General features: G+C 39.6%; 1 protein-coding gene across 2 annotated transcripts in view; it reads left to right on the top strand.

Moving 5' to 3' along the window:
- The first annotated feature begins 1,143 nt into the window (after positions 1-1,143).
- ITGB8 (integrin subunit beta 8) overlaps positions 1,144-21,806 on the top strand; it is a 46,842-nt gene continuing 26,179 nt past the window's right edge. For both annotated transcript variants that reach the window (XM_061997170.1, XM_061997168.1), the window contains exons 1-4: positions 1,144-1,304; positions 14,978-15,063; positions 17,803-17,977; positions 20,334-20,580. In XM_061997170.1, the coding sequence (XP_061853154.1) occupies positions 1,175-1,304; positions 14,978-15,063; positions 17,803-17,977; positions 20,334-20,580 (638 nt within the window). In that variant the 5' untranslated portion in view covers positions 1,144-1,174. The remainder of the gene's footprint in view (positions 1,305-14,977; positions 15,064-17,802; positions 17,978-20,333; positions 20,581-21,806) is intronic.

Here is a 21,806-nt window from a genome sequence, read left to right as displayed (position 1 = left end):
GGCGGGCGTGAGGAGCGATAAAGGAGAGGAGGTATTTTTAGGTAATGTTAAGTAATCGGAGGCGGCGAGCAGTGAGGGGGTGCGCTGTGGGACGGCAGTTTGTCGGCCCGCAGGAGCAGCAGCGCGGCTGAGACGGCCCGGAGTGGAGGGGAGACGGGTCGGGACACGGGTTTTAATAAGGTTGGGGTCAGCGAGGAGGCAGGGGAGGGTCGCACCAGCGCACCCGGTGTCGGCGGCTGGTTCACACATAGAGGGGGCCACAGCAGCCGGCAGGGCAAGAGACAGCGACAGGGCCGTTTTCCGCCGCGTGGGGAGGCGAGGGGGAGCGGCGCAGCGTCGTGGCGCGTCGGCGGCCGCGCTGGGCACCGGCTAGAACAATAATGGGCGCCGCGAGCCGCCGCCGAACAAAGAAGCGCGGGCGCGTGCAGTGACTTCACCGCCGGGCCCGGCCCCGGCCCCGCCCCCGCCCCCGGAACCTGCCCCGCTGCCGTCTCCTAGCAACCAGGGGGACCCTCGGAGCCGGAGCGCACCGACCGCGGCGGGGTCCGACGGCTCGGCTTGAGCGGCAGTCGCGGCACCACCGGCCACGGTCCCGTGCTCCCACGCCCCGCCCGGCCCCGCGGCGCGGTGCGCAGAAGCTGCCCCGGCGGCGGCGGCGGCTCGGGACGGCAGCGGGCAGCGCCCACCTGGCGGCGCGGCGCCCCCGCGGGAGTGCGCGGCAGGGGCGGGCGGCTGGAGGCAGCTGGGTGGGGGGCGGGGACAGCCGCCGGGCCATTGCTTCCCCGAGAGAGGTGCGGAGCTGCCGGAGCTCCCCGCGCGGTGCCAGGTGCCTCCCCGCGGCCGGGCAGGGCGGGCGGCGCGGCGCCCCTTGCGCGCCGTGCTGGAGGCGGATGGAGGCAGGCGCTCTCCGCGCTCTGCCGGGGCCGCATCGCTGCCGCTGCCGCCGCAGGGCCGCCCCTCCCGGAGCGCGGGGGCGCGGCGGGCGCTGCCCCTGAGATGCGGCGGCCCGCGCCCGCCCCGCCGCGCACCCTACCTGTGCCGGGCTTGCCGCCGCCCCTCCCCCGGCCCCGCCGCCGTCGCCGCCGCCGCCCCCGCGGGGGCCGGGACTGAAGGCGCCGCGGCGCCGAAACGCGGCCCCGAGGAGAGGGCAAGGGAGCGGTGCCGGCCGCGGCGCATGATGTGGGTGCCGCTGCTGGCGTGCCTTACCGCGGGGATTGTCACCGTGCCCAAGTGCCAGCGCGGCCCCGGACCCCTCCTGGGGGCGGCCCGGCTTCTGGCGGCCGTGCCGGGACTCTGCCAGCGCCGTAAGTTGCCGAGCCCCTCGGGCTGCTCGCCGTGCTCCGTGGCTGGTTGGGGCCGGGGTTGGTTTTGGCGCGGGGGCCGTGCGTGCGCGGAGGGCATGCTCAGCAGCTGCCCTCGGGGCGCAGCCCCGGACATCTCGGCTGGCAGTCGGCGGCTACCTCCGGGGAGAGCCTGGACGGGTCACTGCCTCAAGAATGCTAATGAGAGCCCATGATTTACTCGCCCGTCCTGGGAACGTCCAGCCTTTACGGAGTCAAGGCAGCTCCCCGGTAGCGTGGGGAACCCACAGGGCGTGTGTCGCTCCAGGGTGCTGTGGGTACTGAAGTGCCCGGTCACCCTCTGCAAGCCTCCTGGGAGCGGCACACAGACAGCTCCGGGGCATCACGAACTGCGGATGAAAATACTTGTTTTTACAACGTTTATATGGCATTTAGTGACAGGATTTAAACTCGATAGAGTTACAGGGAAATTATCTTCCCTTTGCCTTGAGGTAATGTATATGCTGACAGTTCCCTGGTAGTTATGGAACGGATGGTGGCAAAGGCTCTGGTAAATGTGATTGACCCCTCAAATTCTGGAAGGGCTTCCCAAACCCCTTGGCATGAGTTTTGCTGTGTGCAGACTGAGAAATGTCTGTGCAACTGTACTTTACATCCTACAGCAGTTCCCAGACAGAGCTAACAGGTTAGTCAAGTATTTCACAAAGAATCTTCTTTAACTAGTAGTCAGAAAAGCAGATCAAATTTTCAATCACCTTTTCTGTTTTTCTTCCCCCTTCTGGAATAAATATTCCAAGTTTAAGCCTGGAGTTAATTTTAAATGTTAACGTGTAACCTCTTAAAAGTAAATTTTACAATGGGAACAATGTATTTTAAGTTCCTTAGTGCATATGTGACAAATTCATGCCTAGTTGAGTTGGATTTGCCCACTACTACTATAAGTGATGGATGAATTCATTGACTTTCATAACATAATTTATTTTGCTTTTTTGGCTTCATATTTTGAATTAAAAACCAAACTAAATGTCAATAGGAAGAATAAAATACAATATTATTAAATTTCTTAAGAAACATGACAACTTGTATTTAGTATCCCAGATTCATTCTTATGCAGTGTAATTTAATTGAAAGGCTAATTGAAACTTTATGGCAAGGATAGCTCTGTGCCTCAGTGCAGTATTGTGCCTGCTCATGACTGTAACTTCTGTGTACATTCTAGTGCAAATAATGCATCGGAACAGAATGCGACAGGGAAAGACTGCATGGGGCTTTTGTGCCAAAAGATGCTTTCTCGCTTTGTTGTGCTTCATGGGTTATGTGTTTATTGTGACAATAGCTCCCACATTGGGCAGACTGTAGCTCAGACCTTGTTTTTTCCTCTTCATTTGAAACCTCTACTAATTTGTGAAAGCTGAAAGTCACACTGAATTCTTTCCTTCATACATAATCACTTTACAGGCTAGAACCACAGTTGAAGCAAGAAGAGTGTTTTGATTTGTTTTTCTGTGAATGAACACATGAAATTTTTCGTTGTTATTGTGTGCTCTTTACTTTTGGTTGTGATAGCTCTATCAGCCAGCGCAGCACCACCTGGATTATTTGAACTTTTGCAGGCAGCTCTGAGGGAGACTGGCCAGCTGCTCCATGTACAGCTACTTGGCAGCCCAGCTTTATTGAAGCAGCCACTCCTCTTTGCTTCTGCCTTGACAGTGCTGTGCTTGAGCATCATGCTGTTCCCATGCCATGAGCAAGTTCAGTTTATATGTGTGCAGAGTTGTCTGAACCTGCATATCTGTAGAATATCCAGATCTAAAAGAAACTGCCATTAATATGAAATGTACCTGAAACTCAAGTTTATTAATTCTTTTTGGAGCATTTGTGACTTTTCTAATTGAAAGATGGGCAGTTTTATACTACCTGAGTTGTTAGTTCTGCAAACTACAGTTTCAATTGTGAGTTACTGCTTGGAGATAAGTAAAGGTAGAATTTGACCCCAGCATTGGAGTTATGAGGAGCATAAAAGGAAATCTCACAACACTGTAAAGTTGCAAGTCTCAAATTAAAGGTTCTGTAAGCTCAGATAAAAAGGTTAGTGTTGATGCTTTCTACAAAGGGTCACTTGTTCAGTAAGTCGCACCAAAGGAAATTTGCAGTTCACTAAGCCAACTGAAACAAATATCTGACATAAGAATGGAACAAGGTCCATAGCATTTTCTACAGATCCCAAAATTGTGTTTGAACACTGAAACCTGACAGACTCCTAAAGATGTAAACCAGTGAACTGAATAAAAACTGAATTCTCCAGTAAAAGCATGTGTATGCATTGTGTTAACCAGTTAAGTGCTCACTTTAGTGGAGAGAGTTTCCTTGCGTTGTTCAGAAACTTAAGCTGTTGAAACTTTTTTATGTGCTGTGTAAGCACATGGAATATATGAAGGACATAAATACTGAAGAATGGCAGATTGGTCAAGGATAACAGGGAACATTGATTCAAATTTCACCAGTGCCTCAAAAACCATTTTAATGTGTTTTAAAATTTGAAAACTAAGGTATTCGGTGCTTTCAGAACTACTTACATAGTCATTCCCGTATGAAGCTCAAGTAAACAGAGTTTTCTTCTTATGTGCACACAGGGATGGCATGGCCTAAAAAACTTTATCCCTAATTTAAGAGTTGGAGAACAATCACACAACAATTCTGATACATAGCAATGGATGACAAATTTTTTGGCCCTTTAAAAGTTGATACTTTCAGTCTTCTTTAGGGTATCATTCAGAAAGACCAGTTACATATTTTAGGAAAGCAGAGGATCTGTGATCATGGCAGGGGCAACTATTAATTGGTTTATTTCAATAGCATGACTTTGGCTGTCAAATAGATTCATTAATGTTCCCTCATCTGGATCTTTGGTGTTTTGCCCATCTTGTCACATCAGATTCTCAAGGGAGTTCTCTCTAATTGAAAAGTTTCATAGATCATTACTGTGTTACTTCTCAAAGGAATAGGAAAAGTCATTCAAACCACTCATGGAAGAACTGTTCTTGAAGAGAGTGGTCAGGAAATGTCCCTGCACACACACACACACAAGTCTGAAATAAATGATAGCTTGAACTAGTGCCTATTTGTTGATTTCTCTGCTGTGCTGACCCACTTCCTTCAGGGGCTCAGTGCAAGAAGATGTGTTGTATGGGGTACTCAGCACTGAGAGAGTTCTGCTTTTCCTAAGGCTTAAAACAATCCAAAAACCTGTTTTTAATTTCCTGAGTCTGCATGGGTGATCTGCTCCCTAGGGGTATTGTACCATCTTTGGAAAGCCAACCTGGGTGTTTGAGAAAGCTGTAGTTGCAGTTCTGAGGAGCAGTAAGGGGGAAGTTTGCTCATCTGCACATTGCCCAAGAAGCATAATGTGCCAATGGCATGCATAAATTTACTTTGCAAATTGTACATTTCTCATAGTCTGTTTCAATTTCATGTCTCTCCAAGCATTTTATGTGGTAGATTTTTTTTTAGTTTATGTTTTTTTGAAAGTTGAATGATAGTGATGGTCATATGTACAGGATTTACAATACAGATACTTGAGGTGGGCTGAGACTAGGAAAAAAAGAGAAGATGGGCAGTTCACTAACTAGAAGAGCAATAACCGTACTCTTGGTGCTCTGAGAAGGTTGCTCCTATGTCATTTAGGACATGCTGATAGAAGTTTTGACAGCAGCCTGAAGATTGTATGCAGCAGGAATACTCTGTATTTTGACAGCAGCCTGAAGATTGTATGCAGCAGGAATACTCTGTATAACAGTTTGAAGAAGCAGTAGCTTCTTTTCTGGTCCTTAAACTTTCAAGGACTAGAACTGCAACTGACAGTTGACATGGGCCGCTGATATTAATCAAGACTTTTTCAGATAGTTAGATTTATCATAATTATTTTGGGAAGTAAGTCCTTAGTTAGAAGCTAGGGATCTCACTTCTTCAGAATAGACTTGACATAAGAAATACTAGCCTTATTGTAAAAACACTACAGACATGATTTATTTTATCATTATCATCAGTGTGCATTTTTAAAACTGCATATAGCAAAACCACATTTTTCAGGATCAGGATAAGTGTGTCTTAGGCAGTGATATGGATTTAATGAGTTCTGTCAGGGTAAGAAGGACAAGTGAAATGGCTTTGTGTACTGAGCTTTAAAGTTTGCTCAGTGTTCTTAAAATACATTAATGACACTATAATCATATATTCTGTTTTCAAGAGTCATATATGTGAACTATCCTGTGGTTTTACTGTAACTAGTAGTACAGATGTCCTAGTACAAATCTGGCTTGTCAAGTTGAACATATTAAAAACAGAATTGGAAAACAGCACCTGTTCCTGGGTGTTAATAAACTTTTTGTGGTTTTTAAATCAATTTCTTAAGGCCTTGGTGTTTCTCTTTCTATGTACATCCTTGTCAGCAAAATCTGTCTTCAAAGCTCCTATGTGTCCATTACTAATTGCTAACTTCTTTCTAACCTGTGGAAAGATGTAATACTTCTTTCTGATCTGCATAAATAGACATAATTTATGATGGACAAAGTAGGATATGGTCTTTTATTCTTCAGTAGGCACTTAAACTTTATTAAAAGATTTTTTTTTTTTTTTTTTTACTTTGGCAGTTTACATAAATGGACTTGAGCTATTTAGCTTAGCTTTTGGGAAGGAAATAGGGCTCCAATGAATTAGTTCACTGTCCACTGCAATGCAACCTTTATTCAAGAAGAAAAGTAAGCTTCTAGCCAGCCATTCAAGATTCTCCCTTGTTCTGATGGCAGAACAAGAATAACCCCTTGAGCAAAATGTTTCAGGATGATCGGAATTTACAGCATTAGAAAGCTGCCAAAAAGGCAACTTCTGGCTGAGACTATATTTGCCTAAATTAAAAAGTTTGCAAAGCTCATAATTGACTTTTTTCTTCATACATTTCTATGCTTCCCATGACTTCATTGTCATATGCCTGCGGTGATTTCTGCCTGCTGTTACCCACAGTGGCTGCAATGAGTCTGAAGTACTTATTAAAAGATAATAAGACAGATTTTAACAATAATTATTAGGGGAGGAAATTTCTGTGGCTTCAGGCAGGTGAAAAGATGTTTCTGGATGCTGGATCTTTATTTTTCTTCAGACTCCTTCTCTGCCCACTGACTTGGGAGTTGTTAGCAGCAGTATTTCACTGGGTTCATATCTTGAAAGTGGAAGTATTTTTGGTATTTTACTATTGTTATAGCTGTGTTATGAATACAACTGCATGATGTATGGTGGCATCACAAAAGTAGGCCAAGTCTGATTAAACCAATAACTGCCCTTTCCAAAATAAATTCCGTTCCTTCTCGATGTTCAGGAGAATTATTGCATTTGTTCTACTGTACTTAAGAGTACAATTTATTTGCATTTCTCTTCTGCAAGGTGACAGAGGTTAGTACTGTGCTGAGGACAACTTGCTTTTCTCAGATGGACGCTTCTTGCTGGAAAGCTGAACTAAGATGCCATCTTGTAGAAATAGGGCTTCCAGGAAATAAGAAAAATTGAGACAACTTACACTCTGGCATGAATGATGTGGAATTACCTAGATAAAGCTAATAACATCAGCAAACATGCTCTTTCCATCTATACAAAACTGTTGAATTGCATTTTGCTGTCAAAAACGTAGCATTACTTCACAGCATTAAATAAACCACTACCTGTTTAAAAGTCTTGAGTTCGCGTGTTCAAAGATCGTTCCTTCCAGAGCATTTAAACTGTGCCTGCAGAGGATACACATATGTGAATACCTATTTGCAGAAGCTTGCATTTAAATAGTATGCGTGCACAGGTAGTTACAGTTAGTATGTGAGGAGTCTGCATATTTTATAGCTTGCAGCCATGTTTTGTGTAATCTTCACTCCAAATTATAAAAACCTATCAGGCTTATATAAACCTAAAATGGAGATTGGCCAGTGTCTGTTTCTAGTCAGGTATGGTTGGATTTTTGGTTTGTGAACAATGTATGTGTCTCCTATTTGAGAAACTTAGTTTCTTAGTATTCTCTTAGATCTTTGTGTTTATTTAATTTTTATTCAGCAAAAGCATTATATTTTAACTTACCTTTGAAGGACTTTGAATTCAACTGTTAATCATCAAACAGGATATAAAGATTATTTTGTGCTGTGTTATCACACAAAGTGTGACATCTAACTGTTTTTGCATTCAACGAGTATAAAAGTAACAAAAATAATTTAAAAGAAAATCAAAAAAAGATTTTACCACATTCCACTTGTCTCAGGGCAAGTAACTGTGTTTGCAGATTGAAAACCCGAATGAAAAGCAGATTACTGAAATGATAAATACCAAACGCTTTGTATTCCAGAAGGCAATACATTTTTTATATCATCCTGCTGAATAAAAGTTCCTCCCAAGGTTGTGCATTTTGTACTACAAGTCCTTAAGTCCTCTCTGATACCAGTCTTAGCTTTTATTTAATATTCTTGAGGTTTTTTCATTGTGAGTGCAAACTATGTATTATGTGTTTAACATTTCCTAATATGTCTTCCTAATGTATACATCTGCACAATTTTCATTCAGGGCTTTTGGGTTGTTTTGGGAAGCGCTTCTGTGGAAGTACAATCTGATTATCATTTTGTGTTCACAATTGACAGACTTGTTCTGTTAGTTTTTCAGCTTTGAGATTTACAGCCTGAAATGCAGAATAGGTTTGTTCCAATTCACAATGTATGCAGGTAAAGTAAGCAAATTGAGCTGTTTGCATTGCTATGGACTAAGAACCTGTGGGTCAGGTGGTCTGTGGTGACTTTCCGTGGGAAGAAATAGCTCTGAGCTGTTGTCCATCTTCTGCTCTGCTTCTGGGTTTGTGAATGAAGGTGCAGTGCCAGGAAAAGGTAGTGTTTTTACAGGGCAGAAAGCAACAATTTGGTGAAGACTAGATATGCAATAAGCTGGTAGATTAGGGAAGTGACTTAGGTTTGAGGGCCTGGTTTGAGGAAGGTGGACCTACAGAAGGTGGTGGAATAAACAGCTAGGGCTTGTCTTTTATTCAAGGTTGAATAACTTCTAGCAATGCTTACTATTACACAAGAATTACATTAGCAGTGAAATACAGCAGTAGCCATTCCAGGCTTCGCTTGAGCAGCATGACTGTATCCAAGCCAACCAACTCCAAGGGAGCTTCTAGGAGCTGGAAATTGCTAAAGTAGAATGATTCCTATGCCCATATTCCATTCTAGGAAACAAGGGAATTGACACAGCTCCACACATCCTGAAGTTCCCTTTAAATCAAGGGATTTAATAAAAAAAGGTTTAAGCTCTCTGGTTCCATATGCTTTGAATTTGTATTGGTGCAAAAGCTGTACCAACAGGACAATTAAACCTGTGCCATAAAAGCTAATGGCTGTGGGAAATTATTCTATTCTAATGATATAATCACAGTAAATTGTCCTGTATGTTTTTATTTGCAAGAGACTGAATTGGTTGATTTCTGAAGCCCAGTAGTCTTTCACTCATTCTTTGCAAGTATGAATTGCATCAACAAAATTTAACTGTCTCCCATAGAAGGAGGAAGTTTCATAGAAAGAGGAGGCTGCAAGTAAAGTTGACAGAGAAACAAAAATTGTGTTGTGAAAAATTTCAAGGTTGCATTGCTTGTTTTCATTCTGTATTGCAGCTTGAGAACAAAGTCAGTCTGGAGTAGTCAATAGATCTGTCACAGTCAAGGTCATGTTTGAGACTGTGGTTTGAATGCTGTGTTTGTGAGTCCTGACTGCTATACCAGTAGCTATTTTGGGTAGTACCTTTTCCAAAATGCTGCTATATGTATGCCTATGACAAAATAAAAAGATCCTCTAAATCAACACATGAAAAAAATTTGTTCATATGCATCTATGAGCCTTCTGTTAAGTTTTCCTCTTGAATGATGTGCAACATTCATCTAAATGATGGACCTTTTCAGAGAGGTGTGGCTAAGACAGACACATGTATTCCCAGAGAGGTGTCAGGAGTCCCTCCTTGAAGCCTGCTATCTCTGTCATTTCTCAATTATTGAAGTGTCCTTACACTGCTTGGGAACTCCATCTCCGTATGCCATTACGCAGCAGACGTGATACATTGTCTGACCTCCAGCATCCACTACAACTGTCCTTTTCTTCCAGAGCTTTCCTAATTCTGTGTCAATAGAAGATCTCCCCCTTTTCCTCTTCCCCATTTGCCTTCGCCTTGCTTGGCTGATATCTAGCAGTTCTCTTAAGTCATGTCACGCAGAGTTTGCACAATGTGCAAAGGACTATCTTGGTTGTTTTGCTGGACAGTTTTCAAAGGCATGAATTCTCATAAAATCGAAGAATCACAGAATCATTTAGGTTGGGAAAGACCTTTAAGATCACCAAGTCCAACCATTAACCTAGCACTCTCATATCCACTACTAAACCACGTCCCTAAGCACTACATCTACGTGTCTTTTAACGTTCCTTCAGGGATGGTGACAGTGAGGCAAACTGCTGCATTACATTGCATTTTGATGGCCTTTAGTATCATTCATGTCACTGTCAGTAATGTCCCTTATATTCACAGGCTACTGTGTGCATATGCTCATTTGGAAACCCCCAAAGTCTCAAGAGGATGTTGGCAGAGTTGGGAATGGGAGCTTATATCAGTCATCAAGACTTGGTTGCTAGTGATACTTTTCACTTTGTTTATCCCAATATGCATGTGTACTTTTTATATATGCCTTATATCTTTTATCTTCTCTATAACCACATTATGCTTTATCTCTTTCAGTATACTCCGTTTTTCTTTTTAGGAACACTTTAACATTTGACTTTGTAAATATTTCTTTTTAATAATTATTTTTACTCAGTTGCCATGTTTACATAAGTTTTTTTCTCAGGTTCAGGATTTAACAATACCAGTCATGGTTTTGCACCTTTCTTTTACATGTCATTTTTCTTAGCAAACACATGTCTCTCTTACTTGCTGAGCTTCAGTTTACTGCTATTTCTCTTGGTGGTAAAGGATATTTTAAAATCAGCATGCAGTTTAGCCTTTGTCTGAATAGTGAAACTAAAGCGGGCAACTATTAATAGAGAAGTGAAACCAATTAACAAATCCAATATGTAATAGAAAAAAAAGGAAAGAGAGGAAAAGCTGTCTGTTATTTTTTTCCTCAAGTAATCCTAGGAATTTATTATAAGGCATAATAGGTGTACAGTTTTCAAGTTGAAATCTCCTTTTCTGGGCAGGGGTGAGAACCTCTTAAAGCTGATTCTGAGGTGCACCTTGTAACCCTTTTGATAAAAATGACAAAGTGCATCTTTAAAAGCATGGCATTGTACACAAAGGGTCAAGAGACTTATTGCTTGTTTGGAAAAGGGGGAGGCAAGGATGACAGGACCGTAATTCCAGGATTAGGTTTTAGGATTGGCAGTTAAAGTACAGGCACTCATTTTTAACTTGTAATCTGAGCAAGTAAGCATCAGAGACAATAATCATGGGGAAAAATCCATCTCTAACATTTTTACAATGCTTTTCATTGTATCTGCACATTCAGCCAAAGTGAATTGAGCTGTTACTGCCTGTGACCTCTGCAGGAGTCATGTGTAGCTCCTGAAGGGACACAAAAAGGTGAAGATAGCTGCAATACACTGCATAAAAGCTGCAACTTTCAAGTAATGTTACACAGAAGTTGTTGGAGGCCACATTATCTGTGGAAATGAACAGCCTTGGGTGATTGCTGCTCTAGAACAAGACTGGTTACAGAATTTAAGGAGGAAAGTTCTGTAGAGGCTAGATAAGTTCATATATTCTTGCCTTAAGTAGTGTTCAACAATCTGAGGACCATGATCAGGGAACATAAGCTGCTAGTTATATTTTGGCTTTCTCATTTAAGAAAGCAAATGGTACACCCTCCTAAAACAGCACAAACATGTACCAACAGTGGAGTTGTTATAAATCTGAATTCTTGGCTGTACTTGAACAAAGTGCTGTCTGTTTAACATCTTCTCTCAAATGCCAGTGTACATTATTGTTATTCCATCTCTGAGATAAATACCGTGATCATGGTGAAGTTATTTTCATAATAGGGAGGCCAGATATGATTATAGCATAAATTATATTTGTCTTGCCTTGATCCTTCTCGTTGCTGAGAGTTTAGGCTTGCCATACTTGTAATCACTGAAAATAGCTGCAGTTGTTGGAGCATGGTTATGTTTTGTGAAGCAGGATGGAAAAGTGCAGTTTAACCTGCTGCACTCACTTTTTATTATGTGCATATGCCTGTTCAGTTCCCGGCACAAAATTTGGCCCTTGTTGAAAATACCTTTTGGCATACATCAGTTAGAACTAAGCCAGTAGAAACTTGCCCTTAGCTTTGGCTGAACAGTAACTCAGTCTTGTCTGGACTCTGTTTTTGGTGAAGTGGCAGGAAAAATCTCAGTTCTTTTTTTCAGCCAACTCATTACAAAATGTTTCTTGCTTTAGCATATGACTTCTAGAAGAAACTGAGAGGTTTATACTAAATCAGTTATGGCTTTAGAGTAGGCTTATAACTAAATAATAAATATTTGGTGAATGAAAGCATGTACATAAATGTTACTGCAGTAAGGGGCTATGTACTTGGGAACTACAGTAGTGGCATAGCCAGAATATGTCTCAGTCATTAATAAGCCTTCTTCAAGTTTCTCTTTAGTCAAAAAAAATCGTCTTTTTGAGCCAATGGTACCAAGGTTGTCAATTGCCAATCCATGACTTCATGTTGTGAAAATGGGGCTCTTGAAACTGGACAGTTATCAGCAAGAAGATATGCATCCAGGAACACTGTATATCTCATTTGTTAAAGCATTTGGTCTGCCACGATCACACTGAAAACACAAAGTGCATTTTAAGATCTTTTCTTGTGCCTTAGCAGTTTAGAAAGACACACTCTTCCCCCCCACCTCTCCACCATTATTTTACCACATAAGTTGTATTAATAAACGAAATCAAGCATCAGTAGGTTCAGTACCTAAACTAACCATACCAAAAAAAAAAGAAAAAGGACAATTAATTTTCAGTCAGTTTTTTGGTGCATCTGGAAATATGGTACAGTTGTTCCAGACATAGGTACGTGCTATTGGGGGGTTTTTTTTCAGTGCACATTACAGCAAGGCATTAATTTTTTATTACATGGTCAATGGCATTTAGTTTTGGGAAATGTGTGTTATGCAGGTAGGATTATGCATTTTAAGAAGGGAGACTCAGAAATTACTGCAGGAAATTAATTAGGCCAAATCTATAGTTTGATTTACTTTGATTTAATGATTATGATGACCAGGAATTAGTTTGGTTTATTCCTTATCTGTGTAATTAGATACACAGGTCTCTTGTTTCTTCCTGTCAGCTATTTATTTTTACCAGAACATCTCTGTCTCTTATGGTAGATGTTACATGACTGGTAACTTCAAAGTTCAGCTCCTCCTTGATTTGTCCCATGGTGATATTAACACAGTTATGTTGCACATCAGGAATTCTTATCTTTCCTTGTCCTTTGACACTTTTACTGAATCCATCACTTTACTCTCTTTTTGCTTGTAATGCCTTTCATCTCTGCTGTCTTTGGTATCCAGCTGAATATAGGAGTGATGTTTCTGTGCCAAAATAAATTACTTCCTTTACTCCTTCAACAACTTTTCATTGTGTGTCTTTCTGCTTTATCAATACTGTCTAGAAAGGCATCTGTGGCAAGCTCTATAACCCTGTGCATGTTGGCACCTACCTAGAATCCTCATACTCTCCTGCAGTTGTTGGTAGCTTTTACTGTGGCCTCCAGGTCGGCTTTTTCAGTCTGCAGAACATAAAGTGATGTTCTTCTTATAAATGCTAAGAAATTTTATGGTGTCAATGCTGATTGAACTTACTGCCATTTCACATCCAAGTCAAACTTGCTGTATTTGTTTTTATAACAAACAAATAGAAATCTTTTGTATTTCATCTTGTTCTTTTCTCTCACTTTGGTGACTCCTCCTTTATTTTTCCCTGCACACATCTCCTACTCTTTAATCAGTTTTCCCTCTGTTTTAGCACCTTATTGGACTACTTTTCAGCTTAGTGTTCCTGTCATATCTATAAGAGTTTCTCTCCCTTTTGTATACGTTTCTTTTCTAACGTTGCCTGCCTTAAAAATATTGTCAGCAGCAGCTTATTTGAAATAGAAATATAGGTCTGAGCATTGAAATTAATGAAATTGCCACTATCCTATATGTTATCAGTATAATGCTGCCATTGCGCTATATTAGGCTTTTGTATCGTGTTAATACTGATAACGGTATATATGTTGTTGAGACTAGTAAGTCTCAAACTATGATTAGTTCCTTGGAGCATCAGTTACTCAAAGTGACCTATTGAGGACTAGCTGGTCATATGATACAGGATCTCATCTTTGTATCCATAGCTGAAATCAGTTAAATAAAAAAAAAAAAAAAGAAAAAATCTTTTAGTACATGTTTTACTAATACAGATTTTCACTGTGAGAAGTTACTTTCATCACTCTGAAAAGAGAGATGGTTTGCATTATTGCAGGTTGGAAAGAAATCACCTGAGAGACAGTATAGGTACTCAAAACTTTTGATGAAACACAAACCTTTCTTCAAACTATTTTGTTAAGATGATACGTAATTATCACAATGGACCAATTAAGACATGTAGCCTTTCCAACATGAAGTAATTAATTTTATTTTGTTTCCAGTATATTTTTCTAATATCCTATGCTGAATATGCCACCAAGCAGTGTTGTTAAACAGCACTACTATTGTGCTGTGCACTGAGGAGTCACGTGCCTTCCTCATAGCTCTTGGCAGGTGAGTTCTGTCTCGTGTAGAGGCACACTGGTCTGAGCCTTGTGCTGAAAGTTCTGAAAGGGTACGCTAATGCTGACATTCAAGTTCAGCTGACCAAGTCCCTTGAAAAAGCTGTCTCTTCTTCTCAATTCCAACTGCTAATGTTTCCTAGCAGAGAGCACTAACTTAAGCAGTGACCTTTATAATAAAGCTGTGACAGGGATATAAAGGGCTTTCCAGGTAAACCTATTCGCAGGTACAATTTTTGCAGTTGTTAGTGCAGAATTATGTGTCTTCAATCTCTGACATAGGTAATGTTGAAAAAATTTTATTCGCTTCTGAAAGAAAAAAAGGATCTGCCTCTTCTGGGAAACTGTTCATTCCATAAAATGCCAAGGGGAAATATTTATAGAAAGTGAGAAAATATTTTGGGTTCCATGCAGAGTGAATAATGAATAATTCAGTCAATTGTAAATGATTTAAAAGGAAAATGCCTATGAGAGATAAGGTACCTGGTAGATATTTTCTGTTAGGCACTAAAACAGCAAGGTACATGCCAAAGATAAGCTTTCACTTCAGTATTATTCTAAATTGGAATTCTAAAAGTTTGGCCTTGAGTATGGAGTTTAGTCAATCTGTACATATAGTTCTAGACTGTAGATTAAAAAAAAATGCTGCAAGTATTCCCTCATGGGATTGCCTTTATTCTGTTTTACTTCTGTTTGGATACATTGTCATCACTCTTAATCTGGTGAAGTAATTTCTGAAATCTTGTTTTAAAATTAGATATTTTACAATTCCCACATATCATCATAAATCATGGATGTTTGGTTTTATGTTTCATTGCAGCGGAAAACAGATGTGCCACTTCAAATGCAGTGACATGTACAAAGTGTCTTGCTTTGGGTCCAGAGTGTGGTTGGTGTGCTCAAGAGGTATGGCGTTCTGCTTATTTACGTTTTACTTTATATTTTAGCTGCTTCTGATCTTTATAAAGATAAAAGACTCTTAAACTGTAAAAAATGGCAAGAAAATCTTTAAATGTTCCCTGGAGACAGAATCTGAGAAATCATGTGAAATAAATTTTGTTTCCAAAGGAGAAAATATGATATTTTATTTGGAAAAATGCAGTCATTTAAAATAAAGTGAGAACTTCTTAATGTATTCCATCTGCTTTGTAGACAACTTTGGCAGACTTATAGTAGCTTTGAGAGTTCAACAGCTTTTGGCTTCAAAAGGAAAATTACTTATCAGTTATTTATATGAAGTCCTCGTATATCAGACCAAATCTATATACATATGTACCTATTGCACTTAACAAAAGATTTTACTAACAGTGACGTTAAATTTAACTTCACAATATATTGTGACCCTGTCACAAATGGTAAAAGGGATATTTTTTCTTATTTTGAAATCTGAAACTATCAGTTCTGAGTCGTATGAAAGAAGATAGCTCTTAGGTAGCAAGAATTATTCTGAGATTGTTATTGCATGTGAACTGTAAGAATATGGCAATTTCTGACTTTGGCAGAAAAAAAAAATTACAGGATTTTGGTTGAGACTGGACCATTTTAAACAGTTCAGAGACGCAAGTTATTTAAAGGTATCACTGGCAATTACGAATTCGTATGCTTTTCAAGGTCACATGCTAATTATCTGTAGTAGCTTTCATTAGCAGAGAAGAAAGATAAATTCCTATGGTATGCCTGGAAAAAGAGATCAGGAATGTAAGGCACTTGTGTAACTTTGTCTGATATTCAGTGTCTTGGAATGATTAACTTAGTCTGAAACAAGTATAACAGAATCATAGACTCATAGAATGGTAGGGTTGGAAGGGACCTTTAGAAATCATCTAGTCCAACGCCCTTGCAGAAGCAGGTCGGCCTAGATCAGGTCTCATAGGAATGTGTCCAGGTGGGTCTTGAAGACCTCCAAGGAAGGAGACTCCACACTCTCCCTAGGCAGCCTGTGCCAGTGCTCCGTCACCCTCACAGTAAAATATTTTTTTCTTATATGTAATGCAGTAAAGGCACAGAGGACTCATTTTCCAAGAGGAGCCTTAGGGCATATGTAGATGACCTTATGTCCTGTCTTACAAAGGGCACAGTTTTATCCAGTTACACCTGTATTTATCACAGCATAGCACTTAGCTTTCCGGTGCTATGGAGGTGCAGTAGGTCTCCTTCTAACTAGACACTCAGATCTGACCAGATTTCACTTCTGCTCTGTTCCTCTTGCTTTAATTTCACATGCCGATCCTGACAGTTGTTCATGGAAGCCAGGAGTATGTCAAGCTCTCCTAGACCAAGTTTTGATAGCTGGTTCATCTATGTACCTGAACGTGGTTTTGGAATGGTAAAACCCATGTTGGTGCCGATAGAAATGTTACAGAGGAAAGTTAGGGAGCAGTTTTCAGCTTACCATGCCTACTTTATATAAACAATGTTTTTAATGAGAAAATCATTCCTGTGAAACACTTGAGGTGCCTTGACTTTGTATCCCCACACAGTGAACTTCAGGAAATGCTACATATCTATCAGTTGTTGCTGATAACAATAAAAGTAGGCAAGTTCTTTGTACATTTAAAAAAATCTCCAAAAGACTGTATAATAAATAGCAGTAATATAAAAAATTTATCTTTGTTCTCTATGTTAAAGAAGGTTATGGAAAAAATAGATCAGAGGTAGGAAAACAAGATACACGACAGTTGAGTCTCATTTTTCAGGGGCTTTCTCTGGTCTTTTCACGGTCTGTATAACTACTCTGTAATACACGATTGTAAGCACTTTTTGATTGGTTATTTTCCCCATCTGCCTCTGGAATATCAGAGATTTTCCATTGTTTGATCTCTAGCTGTGGCTAGGATGGGCCAATATTTTAAAAGAGTACAAAGGATGTTGCATTTTTTTTTCCTTGCATGATCAGGATGATGTTAATCATCAGATTTGTGGTCAGGGAGGAACTTTGCATTGGATTGTGTTAGCATATTTTTTGCAATTTTACCCTTTCACTACGACAAAGAATGTGCTGTTTCTGAGATCATCCTACTGCTAGTGACTTTTGTATTTTTACAGGGGCTTTTTATGTTGGCAACATCTTAAACTGTCCAGTCTTGTACCTATGTAACTTCCTCTTTCTGGAGATTGAGATGACGTAGTCCAGCTGATATTTGGATTTTTTGTTGGACATTGGGTAAAACTTAAATATCTGTGATGATAGACAAATTCAAGTTAGAAAAATCTAAAGCTGACTACTGCTGCTGCTTTATTGATATTAGCCTGAGTAACATTACCAGTAGATTTCTCTGAAAACTAACCTGGTTTGATGTCATATGAATGACACTTTATTGCTGTAACTAAGTCATATCATAGCACAGAACTTTTTTGTAGTGACTTCTCCAAAGTTTGTGCAAGATCTTTCTCATATAGAAGTTTTGCCCTTTGTAGAAAAAAAGTCATTGTGCCAATTAGGTTTAGCTTCTAATTTAAATATTTTGTCATTGCCATTGTTAAAAACATATGGCTTCCATGAACTTTTTCTACAATTTGTGGAATTACAGTAGCCTATTTTGTTGTTTCAAAGACTGCTATTTTGGTTTCCTCCTTCCTTTGAAGATTTTACATTTGTTTTTTTCAACTCAGATTGTTTTGTACATTTTGTCTCTTATAAAACAGGATTTCATGGCCGATGCAACACAGAAGGGACGCTGTGACACTGTTTTCAACTTAATGAAAAGAGGCTGTCAATCAGATTTCGTAGAAAATCCCACAGTTCATGTCACAATACCCAGTGACCATGAAACAAATACACAAGTGACACCAGGAAAAGTTTCAGTCCAACTGCGACCAGGTTGGGTTGTCTCTAACATATTGATATTATAAGTGATTTAAACTAAATACAATACTACTAAATACAGATATTTTGTGAAGAAGCTATAACATTGTATTGTAGGACTATGAGGGTGTTGCTTCCATATTCAAGTACAGTCTTCAGAAAGTAATGTCTCTGTCAAACACAGATGAAGGTCAGAATAATGCTAGTGAAATAAGAAGAAGCGGAAAAGGGATTTTAGTTAGTCTTTTCTGTTTTCTGTTGTGGTTTCTTGATTCTTTTTCTTTAGCCACTTACACAAATAGTTTTCCTTTACAGGTATGTAAACTATATTCCTTTCTGAAGGTACATTGAGTTAGAATTCCTGAATTCATCATTTGATAAGTTTCTTTATTATTTGGTTACTTTTAAGTGCATTGGCTAGACATCTATGAGGACACCAAAGCCATTATAAAAGAAAGGATTGGATTCCTAAAGAAGACTTAAGTATTCACTACCTATCATTTCATTTATAAATACGTGAGACAACTGGCCCTAATAAAATCTGCAAGTCTTTTTGTGGATCTGAGATTTTCTAGTATATCTGTTTGCCTTCAACTGAACTCAAGTTAAATCAATGTATGTTCTATGTCTCTAAAATTGCTGTACCAAATAGCAGAGGTGGAAGGTGATATAAAAGGATGCAGGGTATATTTCAAATCACAACTTTTTTTTTTCTTTGCAAACTATAGTTGGAGAAAGAAATGCCATTTAAGAGGGATCAGTCTTTGTTAGAAAGACATTAAGTGAACAGGAAAAGTATCTTACTGGTCTTCACTATATAAAAGATAATTTTCTATCAGTTACAAGGTAAAAGAGGGGATCTGCGTGAGTGTAAAACACAAAGATACTCTAATTTTCCATGTTTATAATAATAAAACTGAGAAAGTAACATGAGCATTTCCTCTCCTTTCTCCATTTCTTCCAAAGAAATTACTGATACCTTGCTTTGTACTCAGAAGGATCTCAGGAACTGAGATAGCTCTAGAAGCATCTGTAATCACGTTTATTTCCAAAGGCATACCAGATTCATGGAGTAAATTTAGCTTTCTAAACTTTGGTTTAATTAACATTTTTCCAGTAAACAGTGAAATTGAGTTTGATGTTGCACATGTATTGTGGAAGTTCTTGCATCAGGGAGGCGGAAGACTGAACTTCTGAGGACTCCAGAATAATTTTTTGTATATAGACATCCTGCCCATGTTTTAGTCCCTGTGGAAATACAGATATACAGCTATAGTTGTGCCTCAAAACAGAAATGTTATACATTATAATCATACAGGGATGTTTTTGTTTCAATACCGGGGGTTTTGTCATTGTTTACATATACCCATCCAAGTACCAGGATTTACGTGGGAAAACATAAAAGCTACACTCAGCAACTCAGTGTGTGCAAACTAAACATGTTTAGATAGCTTTTATTGCAAACCTGCATAATTCTTCTAAAATGTCTCACATCCTCCTGTCTTTTGCTACATCTTCATTGCATAATATGGAATTACATTCTACACTTATCATGCAAAGATCCTATTCTCTCATTTCTTCTGCGAAGTCACACTTTGGGTGATACAAATAAATGTATTATTGTAGCTATGCTGCCCATACTGCAGTCACTTCACTCTTTTTGTTGGCACTACTAAATATTAGGTGAACAAAAATGCAAGGACTATTTTTAGTGGCTTCCAAAGCACTAACATTTTAATTACATATGAATACATGTTATGGTTCTGCAGGAAAGACAGATATTTGGCATCCTGAAATAAGGGTTTTGGTTTCTACATGCCAAAAGATAGAGGGGGGTTTTTTGGACATCAAAATGTTTTTTTAAGAAAAAAAAAAATCTTGTACTGAGATTTGTCATCAAATCTTTGGAATTTACTTGAGTTTTTCAGGTTGTTCTGCCTTTATGGTACACAGGTAGTTTTAGATTCATATGGCAAACTATTTACAGGAGACACCTACATACATAGAAGTGTCAACCTTGAAGTGACTGACCAGAACTTGTATGCAGATTTATGTCCTTTGTAAGTCATAATTGCTTTTTGGTATAATGCCAAAGGGACTACATAACCAGGAATTTAAAAGAAAATAGGGAGAAGTTATATTTTTATAATAAATTGCACAGTGCTCCTACAAGGAAAAAAACCAAGATGTTGTACAAAGAGCTGCTTTATGGCTTATTTTTGAACAATGCTTCAAGGTTTCATTTACTCTTGGGAGCTTTTCACGTTTGTTTTTCTGTTTACTGACACAAATAACTTTGTGCTGAGTTTGCTGCTTTTAAGAGTGACTATTCAAAAATAGTAAATAAACTTATTTGTTTCCTTTGAATCAGGAAATGAAGCAAACTTTATGTTAAAAGTTCAGCCTCTAGAGAAATACCCTGTGGATCTTTATTATTTAGTTGATGTCTCAGCCTCTATGCACAACAATATAGAAAAACTAAATTCCGTTGGATTTGCTTTATCTAAAAAGATGGCGAATATTTCTCTTGATTTTCGACTTGGATTTGGATCCTATGTGGATAAAACTGTGTCACCCTATATTAGCATTCATCCAGGTAGAATCCATAACCAATGCAGGTATGTAGCTTTTGCATATTTACTGTACTGTTGATTTAATTACACAAATATACATACTTATTTTTAAAGCTCTTCAGAATCTGTTATTGTTTCATTATACTTTGATTGTCTAGCAAAGTTCCTATGAAAATGCTAAAAATTATTATGAAGTATCTGGTGATTGATTTCAGTAAGACTGTTGCTGTACCAGAAGAATATGTGCAGTATTTTCTTTAGCAAAGTAAGCCAAACAATGTTACTTTTGTAGATTTGAATATGCTTTGGATATAATTTTATAATCAACTGTTTTATTACTTTGCATATCTGTAGGCTAGAGTCATCATGAAGTTTTGTACTTTCTGACCTAGGAATTTTCTGCTTTTGTTGCTGTGATGCAGTTTGTTTCAGTTCATTCACTGAACAAAAGCAATCCTCTGACCTAATTCTACAGTTGTAAAAGGAATGAACTCCTATTTTAAATAAGAAAGGTGTTCTAGTTTGCATTTTTTTTTTCCATGCCATGTCTTTTATATCCTGCAAGGCTTACATGAAGAGAGGGACTACTTCCATTATCTCCTGAAGAGCATTATACATAAATTCAGGTCTGCAGAAACTGCAGTACTTGGAAAAATCAATTTTAACTATTCATACCTTCTTGGTCACAGAGTCATAAGGGTTGAAAGAGACCTTGAAAGATCATCTATGAAAGATCATCTCTGAAATCTAGTCCAACCCCCTTGCCAGAGCAGGACCACCTAGAGTAGGTCACACAGGAACTCGTCCAAGTGGGTTTTAAATACCTCCAGAGAAAGAGATTACACAACCCATCTGGGCAGCCTGTGCCAGTGCTCCCTCACCCTCATGGTGAAGGAATTTTTCCTTGTGTTTCTTTGGAACCTCTTATATTCCAGCTTGTACCCATTGCCTCTTGTCCTGTCATTGGACATAATTGAGAAAAGCCCGACTCCATCCTCCTGACACCTCTCCTTTACGTATTTGTAAACATTAATGAGGTTACCTCTCAGTCTCCTCTAAGCTAAAGAGCCCCATCTCCCTCAGCCCTTCATCATAAGAGAGATGCTTCACTCCCTATATCATTTTTGTGGCCCTGCACTGAACTCTTTCCAGCAGCTCCTTGTCCTTAAACTGAGGGGTCCAGAACTGGACACAATATTCGAGATGTGGTCTCACAAGGGCAGAGTAGAGGGGGAGGAGAACCTCTCTTGAACTACTGCCCAGAGCCCTTC

Source organism: Colius striatus, chromosome 5 (genome assembly GCF_028858725.1).
Source record: "Colius striatus isolate bColStr4 chromosome 5, bColStr4.1.hap1, whole genome shotgun sequence".
In the NCBI taxonomy this organism is placed as follows: domain Eukaryota; kingdom Metazoa; phylum Chordata; class Aves; order Coliiformes; family Coliidae; genus Colius; species Colius striatus.
The sequence above is the reverse complement of the archived record's forward strand: the minus strand, read 5'-3'. Positions and strand labels throughout refer to the sequence as shown.